The sequence below is a fragment of the Amphiura filiformis genome, chromosome 1 (genome assembly GCF_039555335.1).
Source record: "Amphiura filiformis chromosome 1, Afil_fr2py, whole genome shotgun sequence".
Taxonomy (NCBI): domain Eukaryota; kingdom Metazoa; phylum Echinodermata; class Ophiuroidea; order Amphilepidida; family Amphiuridae; genus Amphiura; species Amphiura filiformis.
Window position 1 is genome coordinate 11140153 of NC_092628.1, and position 12034 is coordinate 11152186.

Genomic DNA, 12034 nt, shown 5'->3' on the forward strand with positions numbered 1-12034 from the left:
ATAACAGCGTTTTAGCTCGTGAATGCACATGCATGTGTACCAGCAACTCTAATTGGCTGATAAATCACGGGATATTAAAACCACAGATTTGGCACAAATATGGCCACAATGCTCGACAAAATTGTTGGGATACTTTTGATAGAATAATGTAAATAAGCGGTAGCCTCCACTCCTCTGATCAATGTTGAATCCAACTTTTTTGGTCATCGCGCCTAGTGACTCCCAAAATTGATTGGTGGGGAAGGGGAGGGTTGGAATGTTGGGAAAGGCCTTACGCTTTTACACCTAAGAAACTTCCATTTCAGCACGTTAAAAATAACTGAAATAAGGCCATAATATTAGAATATTTTCCATAAGTGTCCAAACACATTTTGATGAGGATTGTAGGTCCCTGCAACACCTTAAATATTAAGGGTAGCCTATTTTAGATCGTGAAAAGTAATACGATAGTGTACAAAATCCAAATCCGAATTTTGAGAACAAATTAAGGGTCTCCTCTTGAGTAAATTTTACATATCAGTACCTCAACAACCGTGTGTTTAGCACGGTGCCTTGCATTTAGACGCACAAAATATAACATTTAAGCAGCATGAGCCAATGTGAACGTTGCATGCAGTTGGAACTGCAAAATAGAAGTTCTGTTTTTCACATTTTCTTTTCGCCACAGAAGATCGAATAATATTGTTTTATTTTTGCATCAACGCAGGGTTAATCATAAAAATTCAATTGCACGGCGCCGCGCAACTTGTAAGGAGGGTCGCGTACTTGGTACATTTATAAAAAAACATTGCGTAAGTCATTATTTGCTATATCCGCAAATACTCAACTCTTTAAGGCCACGCTAACCCGCCCTTGACTCGACCTATACAATATACTATGTTAACTTCTGTTACACTAGTTTTATGTTCCCAATTAGATCACCAGTCTAAAGTTTAGAACAAAAGACATTAACTATTGGTTGTCAAGGTAACCATGTCTATCATCCACCAATGACCGTTGGGTGAGGTCACTCATTATTGTTATGTGGCGTAGTATCAGTCACCGTTCAAGTTAGCGGGCTTTTACAGTAAAGTTACAACACTGACGTCTAACCAGCTCTGCGTCTAACCATTGAGTTGGCTAGTTGAACGCAGGAGGGAGCTGCATCCATATACACGCTACTATGATATGAAACCCGGGGGGGGTTCTTCGAAAAATTTTGTACGGGGGTGTGCCACGCAGACTTTCGGATGCTGACTTTCTCTATACCTACTTTTTGCTGTTTTGCTACCCATCAGTATACCAATTTTCAAGAAAAAGCACCCAAAAAGCACCCAAATTTGCCATAATTGGGCGCTTTAATGGCATTTTGCCCAAATGCGCCCAATTGGGCGCATTGGTATCCACTGAAAACCCACCCATCGATATACCAAAATCGCTGAAAAGGTACCCCAAAACCGTGGCACATCCCCGTATACCTTCAACCAGGAAGAACCCCCCCCGGGATATGAAAGCTCGTGAATGAGATACATATCATCTCATATATAAGCCAAGTGCGTTAAGGTCATTGTATCACACTTAACTAAGTGACTCTATAGTATCCACAACGCTGCCGCATCATTACTCGTGCGTGCTCAATGGACTTATGACTGACTTACACACCGCGTCATTTTGAGCTGAAACTCTCATAACGATAAGTGGTATCTGGAGAAGCCACTGAGGGATATTATACCATCCAAGACTTTGTCACCATCACCATTGCACCGTATGCACGTGTTTTCTGTGCGTAAAACAGTAGCGGCATAGCATCAGGTGGATATCGCCGGTGTCTTCAGCATTAAGTGCGCGGGATAGACTCCGCTTTATGCTGTCATCTTTCACTTTGCACAATTCAGCAGGCAAGATACACAGAGGAATTGAATAACGGATTGACAATTAGGTGAGCATTACACCTGTTTATTTGTTTGTTTGTTGTGGTGTTTATTTGTTTACGTGCTTGTCTGTCTTTTCAATATGTCATTGCGCCTCAATTGCGAAGCCGTAGCGGTCAAATGCGTTTATTTGCCAGCAATGCAAAAGCTGTTTGGTCTTCGTTGCCAAATGACAAGTAAGGGTATCTCAAGAATTTTAAAACCTACTGAATCAACACAAGCTAACACACCCCATCTGACTGGATCAAGGGATCGAGCAACTTAGCAAAATGCGTCCTTTGCAAGGATGCTAATGGAGTAAATTTAGGAAGAAGGGGGTATAATTCAATGGTATACTATTACCTTTAGTTATATTTTGTTTGCATCACTCAGTCGAACGCTTTAAAAGTTTGATAGAGCCTTAATGAAGTTATAATTCAGCCTACGACACAATGTATCATATTCGTATTCAATATAAATAAGTATAGCGATGTTAAGTGTTTTTTTGTGAGGTGGGACTGGGGTAGCGATAATTTTATACTCTAAACCAGTCACATCTTGCTATTTACAATAAACATTTTTACATTTGTTTGAAACTGCGATACTAATGGTTGTGTAAAAGAGTGAAAGACTTAAAGATATTACGTGTGGGCATAAAGTGATCTATTGCCATCAATTGAAGTTATCTTGTCATCTATGTTATAAATAAAATAGCTAAAAAACACATTACCTGTGTAATAACAGATATGAAAAATACCGTAATTTAAAGCAGTACTTAAAGCACTTTCATTTATATTTTCGCAGAAAATTACAAGATAGATAGGACATCTACAACCTCATAAATCACCTGAGTGCACTTAATGTCGTCATCGAAAAACCTAAAGATGAAACAATTATACCGAGGCTGAATATGATATAAATATGTGTAGGTTTTCCCAACGTTATAAAGTATACCCAAAATGCAGGTTGGACCGTCACTTGTAGCATTTTTTATTGGGGCATTAATTTCGATATTAAATTCCCCTTCCACATGTTCCATTTTAAGTCAAATTTGTACCAATTTTAGCTGTTACTTTTGAAAACGGTCGATCAAACATCTAAGACTAATTGATTGAAATATCTAAACAATTTGAGACTACTACCGGGGAATGGAAATAAGATTTTTATAATTTCTTATTTCTCGACCCAGAGCAAAATTGTACACTTGATTAGTTGGGAGTGGACTTTCTTTTCCTTGCTCTCTTTCTTCAACTCGGTTTCTTTTTTTCTCTGCATACAGACAAGCATACGTTTTATAAGCTTTTCAGCTTGGCTTGGGCATTTTGATTAAGCATGGTCCCATCAGGACCAAAGCGCGTATTCGCTCGGACCGACTATGGCTTGTACCCCAAAATGGTGCAACCCATTAACAACTGATTTCCTCCCAAGAAACGGTGTTTTGATGTAATTCTTAATTTATACCGTGCAATAGCTATGATATGTAGCCTTCAACGAACACCTGAAGAAGGTGGCACAAAAAGTTCAAATTTGATTATCTCATTGTTAAACGACAACATCAAATTGGATCAAACAAACAGATTATAAAACTGAATACCGTATAATATTAGCTATTATAATGATGCAGTACATCAAAAAGGTGGAATTTGCGGCAAAGGGCTTTTAAGATATAGATTAAAATAGACAGAAAAAAAATTAAATTTGGGATGTTTTTCCATTTATATGAATGCCTTGACAAATTTTAGAAATGAGGTGTCATTTTAAAGCTCGCCAAATGATTTCAAAGAATACTGAACTCAAAATTGACTTCACTTACAAAGTCACCCCCCCCCCAATTTTGATGTGCTGCATCACATGGTTTATAGATAATAACAGTATTGTATTAAGCTAAAATTTGCGGGGGTAAAGCAGCCGCTTTTGGTTGCATTTAATAACATCATTGGGCTACTTCATCTTCTGCCAAATAAGCACTTTTTAATTGAATTTCACATGATCCCGGGTTTGAATCAAAAACTCTAAAAGTTTACTATATTTAAAGCACTTCGGGCTTATCTTTCACATGGTATTTTAGTCATAGACATTACAATCGAACGAAAAGTAGAAATTCGAGAGAAATTGAGGGTGTCGCTGTGGAGCAAATCGCACATTATGTTGCATATGTTTTGCCACGTGTGCCTGATGAGGAACAATTAAAGGTATTTTATTATTTACAGTAAAAAAAACAAACACCTTAATTACAAACCATTGTCTTGTTACAGACAGGGCTTAAAATAATTATGGGTGTATTCACATTGCATGCATGCGTTGATTATGTTGACAGGGAAATACAACATACAATTATAGAATAATTTCCAACGTATTGCGTAATATGACAATGTTCTTTATAAGATGTTTAAACCATCAATTAAAGAGTCATTAATAGTCTATATGGGTGTAACATGTTGCTGTTTCGATTAGCATGGCTCAAGTACTTGAACATTACAGTTAACTATCTTCAACATAGTGTTTTACTGTTTTTTTCCCGCTCAATCTTCAACTTACTTTGCTCAGGATCGGCAAAATTCGATTCAGAAATATTTACATCTAACCATTATTATGTTTTGATGAATCCAAGTGTGTGAAAATATTGGATCCATACATAATAATGATAAAATTGGATGCTTTACGCCCAATATTTATTGATCTCGCTATGAGTTTAAAAATATTGGACTCGACTACGTCTTGTCCAACATTTTAAAACTCATAGCTCGACCAATAAATATGGGCTCAATCGATCCAATTTGATATTATTTTACAGCTTTAATTCAAACATGTTAAAAATGCACCAAATTAGCACAAACATACCCAAAAATAGATTTGGTAGTTCTTGAATCATCGAAAGATATTTGATTGAGCCAAAATGATTCGAAGTTGGGACAGTTAATAAGTGGCAGGCAATATAAGAGTGGTGCAAATACGGGGAGATAATTCAAGCGTTTGCAGTCGGCAATTAAGTGGCGGTTAGAATTTCGTATAATTTTATTCATTTGTCACTAAATATGTTTGTATTATTGTCCAAACATCTTTAAATCTCAATTGAAGACCTGAGCGCAAGAAGACCGTAAGTCCACTTGGCCCCTCACCATGTATACACTAAAGTTGCGTATAGTTTCGTATAATTTGGTAATTGTTTATACATGTTCAGGGGCCAAACCAAATCTTTCACAATCTTTCATGATGTTTTCACCCTGGAACATGTATTAAAGATTATAAAACCCTAAGAAACTATACGTAACTGTAGTGTATATACATGTTGAGGGGCCAAGTGGACTTACGGTCTTCTTGCGCTCAGGTCTTCAATAATATTGTACTTAAAATCATTGATTAAAAGGTCTATATGCTATAAGAGAGTACTTCAAAAGTTACACAATTTGACCTCATTTGTAATTTACCATTCATTCGAGTTCCAAAAACTTGTCACTCCCAATTTATTTGGAGTTAAAGAAGTATATTTATAATTGATTTTTACGGGAAAAAAATGGTTCCTGTTTGCCGTAGAAAAACGAAAGAATTGGTTGTTGTTATAGGAAAAGTAAATGCAACGCAAAAGAATTATTATTACAAATGGCAAGAATCGTGTAAGAATTTTACAAACATGTAATCACAAAAATTATTCTACTCGGATTCTTTCATTGGATATAGGTTTCACGTTTTTTGTTTTTGTTTTCTTTAATGCCCTTTTCACGGATCCCGAAATGACCCGAATCTTACCAGATATTATATTGTGGCCTCAAAATCCATAAAAAATATTGCACAATTTAACGGAGCTATATATAGAGTAGGCTGACATGGGAGTATAGAGAAATACAGAATGTTATTCGTCTTTACAAACATCAAATTTCTAAATTAGAAAAGAACCATTGTTTTTGGAAAGTCTATTTTTTAATTGATAAAAAAGTTATGTCCAGCGAAATTCATCATGCCATATAATTGTGTGGGCGCACACTAACCTCATTTTGCTATCTTTTGAGGATCAACTTACACAAACAAGCAGTTGCTATCTACTGAAGATAGCCGCGTTAACAAACTCATGCAGCTCTCATGATACAGGTACAATGCAACGGACCATGCCCCAAGCGTGTCGCGAAATTGGCAAAAAAAATACGGACACTTTGTGATTCGAACTTTTATTTCCCTATTATTTACTAAAGTCAAAATATTATTGAAAATAAGACTAACATTAACTAATTCAGGATAAAAAAAATATAAATGTATTTTACTATAAAATGTGAATCCATGAAAAACAGATCTATGATGCTTTCAAACTTAAAAATTCATAACATATCTTCCGAATTTGAGTCCTAACAGCTAAACCAAATTCGGAATATGTTAGTACTCGCTTCTTTATAATGCGAATAATGTGAACGACTTTAATTGCATGATATTGTATATTTTGCTCAATTGATTCAGTAGTATACACGTAACTTGTTTGGTTTTTATCGCGTAAGTAGCAGAGCTTTTTGCCGATTTGTACTTTTTATGTGTTAATAAATGTTTCAAGTATCTTCATATTGACTCGTATCAGTTTTGAAGTGACAAACGATGCGAATATAGAATTAAACTTGATTGAATTAATGCATTTATCACAGCTCAATAGAAATTGACATGAAAATTTGTTTTGTTATTAAATGTGAATTTTTATCCTAAGAACTACTGAACCAAATTAACAACGTTTCTACTAAAATGTATTTTTATATAGATTTTAATTTTTTGAATAATAAGAAAATCTGACATGATTTTTGTATATATTTTCTAAATTAGGAATGAATTATTGGCGCGTGGCATTCACGCAATGAAAGGTTATGATTATACATATACTGGAGAATAACCGCTATTTTATAATCTTGTGTAAAAATGAATTCGATTATGTGTGCTAATTTGCAATGTTTGAACTTACTAATAAAAGCTGTCAACATAAAAACTATATACTTATTTAATGATTTGAAGCTTGAATTATAATTTTAAAGAGCAATTGTGTGATCTTCAATGACTACATGCTTGTCAATGACTCTGCAAACTTCAGATTTGATGTAAATTTTGTCTGCTTATACAAATTTACCAATTCTACAAGTTATTATAGCAATCACAGGCATGTCAATCAGAATTGTTTGTGTAAATATACTTTTGATTTGTACTTTTTGCTATATAACCTCTTCAAATACTGTACGTTTCATGATTCTGACATAATTTGTTCACGTTGTCTTTTGGCCAAGTAAACTCGCTTTTGAATCTATAGAGTATAAAGATTTATTGAGTTAAAGAAAACAAATCAAACAAACAAACAAACAAACAAATACGCATGCAAACAAGCACAATATTATAGTAATATTCCAGACATTTGTCTCGGGTTATTCAGAACCGTTGGTTTGCATAAGTCTGATCGATGCTCTATCAGTAAAGCTATATGACAGAAAATTTTAATATCGCTTGTCTTCAGTTCAAGTCTCTCATTTCATTCATTACATTCGACTGCGGAGCAAGCGATAACAAAGTTTCTTCAAGCACCCCGATCCATAGCCAGCCGAGGCAATAGCATCTATGCATGTAATTGTATGTCGTTGTTGGTATCCCCAATAGCTTCTGTATATCAAATATAAGTAGGATAGTTTGTCATTTGCCGCCCTTATCTCTAAATCAAATTCTATGTTTTTGTCTCTCTTCAGAGTCATGATGATGATGGATATCAAGACAGACGAGCGACCAGCATCGACAGGTTCGAGCCCCGGGACAGACGATTCTAGAAGTGAGCCTGATCGCGAACGTTCTCCACCTCCTGCACCTAAACTCAAGATGGGCGCTTTGGACATTGCTAACATGATTGCTAAACACAAACCAGCCCCGACTTCCCCCATCACTGGTGGCGTTTCCCCAACGCAAGTGTCCCCGCTTGGTTCTTCGGTGAAACCTCTTGATCTCAGCCAGTACTCGAGACTCCCCATACCGTCTACATTCAAAGGAGGCTTTTACCCATACCAAGGAGGGCCATCTCCTCCCACCAGGTTTACCCATGTACCCGTACAACCCTGATGCAGCCTCCAGTTTATCTGCAGCCGCCGCCAATTCTGGTCTTAACGGAACAGCCGCTTTACCAATGTACAGTTATCCCTTAACAGAAACGGTGGGTTCACCATCAGTCTCAACCCTACGTTTGTCAGCGCTACTTGCTTCAAGAAAAAGACGCTCGACGGGTTCAACGTCTGGAGACTCAAATGAATCAGAAGAAAAGAACTTAGACGCTTCGTCGAGAAAGAAAGTGAGACCAGTACCGGAAGAAAAGAAAGATGGTGCTTATTGGGAGAGGAGGAGAAAGAACAACGATGCGGCCAAGAGATCACGAGATGCAAGGAGAGCAAAAGAAGAAGAAATTGCTCTTCGGGCTGTGTTTTTAGAACAAGATAACATGAAATTAAGAGCAGAAGTATCAATTTTGAAAAGCGAACTTGCCAGATTACACTACATGGTGTATAACTGCTAATATTGAATCTTTTGAACTTTTTTTGAAACAGAGTGTAATATAAATTATGTGTACTATTTTAAGGACTTGTTCATTGTTTAATTTATTGTTCAACACACTCGCTTGTACAGAAAAAATGTTTTTAATGCTGCAAAGTATACATACACCTTTAAGCACATTGTATTATGTCAGTACTTGCCACAGATATTGGACGCATATCTCATTGGACTCATCGCTTCGTAATATTCTCTTATAAATTATTCAACTCTTTAAGAACCAGTTTCTTATTGATAAATATATTTGTCATTCATCGGGGAGAGGATGATTCCTTTGATATTCTTTCTTCGAGTTATATTTGTTTGTTTACATATTTGAATGTTTTCTCCGGTGATTTTCTTATGATGTCGTGAGTGGTTTATGCTTAAAAACTTACTATAGGCTCCTACGGTCAATGTAAAATTTGGTATGTTTTAGACTAAAACGTCGACCAGAATCACAAATCTTAACAAAACAACAATGAAATCATTATCCCGGTATCTATATCAACGTTTTATGTCAAGCGATGTGCTTTTTGTAAGTTATATCGGTTTACCGGATACCCGATTCATACCAACACCGAAACCGCCTATAAGTTTAGACTACTTGACAATGTTAAGAAAAAATGCCGCATAGATTGAAACATTCCAGAATTTTAGGAGCAATGCTCTATTTGTATTCAGTTTTATACTAAAAACAGAGACGTAACGGAAATGGGGCCAAAATAAATCCGGAAAATAAGGATTTTTTAAAACAGTTTCTTAAATGAATGAATGAATAATTTTTGATGATGAAATTTTCGTGGAAAGCAAAGGTATTTCAGTATAAGAAGAGCATATTTTTTAAAAAATATATATATAAAGGGCGTACTCTTTTATTCACGGAAGGCAGCCTGGTCGAATCTTTTAGAAAAAAATTGTTACATCTCTGCTAATTATAGACATCCAAAAAAAACTGCTTATAAAAGATGCGACGGAAAAAACCTCTTGTTCTACGGGCGGACGAACCTGTCATGTAGGGTAAATGATCGACCCTTAAAATTACCCAAATCTGCAAAATGCACACTTTTTTGTTGCTCGCTTTGCTTGGGGTTTTTCAGTCCTAATCTGAAAGGGGAAGATTTTATAGCTAAAAAACATAAATTCCCGAAATGCAAATTCTGGGTCGGTCGGGCCCGTAGAACAGGGTTTTTTTCGTCGTCTATTTTGCTTAAAATTAAATTTTGATGTTTGTTAGTGACTCTCCGTTAGCAAAATCTATTTTTTGAAATATTGAAATTTACAATTGGAGCTAGCTGATTCAGCTATCATATGCATGCGTTCAACTTTGAAGTGTTTAAAACGTGTTTGAAACGTGTTAGTAACCATGGTAACACGTGTAAACAAGTCAACACATATTCCTGTGATGACTTCACATGTTTTAAGCTGATTTTTATGAACCATTTTTACAAAACGGTGTTTCAATTGCGATGTGGTGTAAATGATGTTAACTCCCGGATGTTAACACAATACGAGGTAAAAAAAATTCGTTGTACATCCGGAATTTCTGCATATCTGGATAAGCCTGAAAGAAGTATGTTAAACTTTCGTAAAAATTAATGGGACATTAATCCGATCCTTTTTTTCTTTATCCTCATTCCTCATTTATTTTTTTGGCGATTCACCTTTCTCACAACTCTGACAGTCAGCGCTATTATGTAAATTATAGTTTAACCTGAATTGCTGTGACCTAACCTAAAGTGTCGCTTAAAATGCAATTTATGTAAACCCAGGTCTCTCTTTATTCAGGCTGTGCATCAGAATGAATTATAACGTGCAATCAAAGAAATGTTTGCATTGCTAAAAAATGCAACAATTTTGTGTGTGACTTTAATGCCCTGGCCAGGACGTGCTTGTATAAATCGGCTCTTTTGCGAATAATAATTTAATATGTAAAACAAAATGCATGTTAAAAAGATGTAACTTGTCTAGAATTTTCCAATCAATGTTCTTGTTGCTTATATTTTAGAATACCCTACCAAAATCTGAAAATATTTAGAGATAGGCTAATTATAAATTTTACTTTCAGCTTTGTTTTTCTTTCTTTCTTATGGGTATTAATTTGGAAATAATTTTAACCGCTAAAGTGTTATCCTTTTGTTACTGTTTGGGTATAGTTTTAGGGTATAGCATAATGATAACACTATGGACCACAATGGCCACATCCCAATGGCAGAGTCCAATAACCTCAATTAAACAATCATAGTGCAAAAATTGACCTCAAGTTGCAAAATATGAGTTTTTGTACTCAAATTTTCAAAGGTCATTCAATGGATGTACAAATGTATTGGGGTTAAAGAACTGTGCATTGTTAGATGAGAATGTTTTGGATCCTCATGAATATTGATGTTTGGAAAAGGGTTTGGATTCAAAGACGACAATTAATGGAAGGGTATTCTGAAATAATTCTTTTGTAATTTTTTTATAAGCTTTGTTGAAACAGAATTTGTTTGGAAAATTTTATTTTAAGAGTTGCATCTCGAGAGCTGCGTTGTGCTTATCAATCACCCTTATACTTTATCTGGGATGAACATGTACAGGTACTGAAATTGTATATAATTATTTAGGACCGATATAGGGGTCCTAGTCCTCGTCTAAGTTAACTCAGGTATTCGTGAACCAAAAATTTACAAATCTCGTCTCAAAATGTTAAGCGTCTTATTTTGTAAAACATAATTTTTCATCCAGAATTTCAAATTGAAAGCAACATTGTCTGAAGTTACCCGTGCAAAATTCCGAGGGTCTGACTTAATGCGACAGCCTAAGTACAGCTATTTAGATTCGATTCTCTCTAATACATTATGCGATGGATTGAGGAGAGATTTGCTGGGGATTTAGTTGGCATAATCTATAGACAGTGGAGATTCCAGCACTCAAAATGAGTGCTTTCATATGACGAGGCGTTTTTCTGTTGTTTCATAAGATGGTAATTAACCTGTATAATTTGTGTTTGCACTGATGCAATGTGCTATTCCAGGTGAAATCCATACACCCCGTACAGAAGACATGGTCTTAATCTTCTACACAGGGAGTGTGAATTTCATATGAAGTAACCTGAATAGGGGGGCTCCATTTGAAATCTATACACTCCCTGTGTGGGAGATTAAGGTTATGTCTTCGATAGGGAATGTATGGATTTCAAATAGCCCAACTTGGTTGATAACTCTTGTAGTGAACAAGCATTGCATTAATACTTATAGGAAACAGAAAATAAAAGTTAACACCACTAAAACCCCAGATTTTGACATTCTCGTCATCTCTTTATATGACAATGCATACAGAACGCAGACGATATCATGCATGGTAAAAAATGTACAAACATTGTCATTAAAAATCAGATACTTGGTCGATTTTTCCTCATTTTAATTTTCTTAAATTACATAAATATAATGCCTGATATTGGTGATGTAGGATTCAAAATATAATTTGTTGTCATATAGGAAAAAAAAACCGGACCGGATCAAGTATTAGACAGCAACTATACAGTTGCCTTAATTTTGTTGTAAAGATTTTAGACAAGAAGAGTCTTTAAAATGGAAATCATCGCAGAGGTTAAATCTCAAAACTATAAACACCAGTCA

General features: G+C 35.5%; 1 protein-coding gene across 1 annotated transcript; it reads left to right on the forward strand.

The window, feature by feature from the left end:
• Nucleotides 1-1501: 1501 nt before the first annotated feature.
• On the forward strand, nucleotides 1502-9256 carry LOC140152693 (uncharacterized). The gene is given in 3 exon segments (XM_072175191.1): nucleotides 1502-1918; nucleotides 7589-7922; nucleotides 7924-9256. Coding segments are annotated over 2 exon segments (807 nt in total). The 5' UTR covers nucleotides 1502-1918; nucleotides 7589-7592; the 3' UTR covers nucleotides 8401-9256.
• Nucleotides 9257-12034: the final 2778 nt, after the last annotated feature.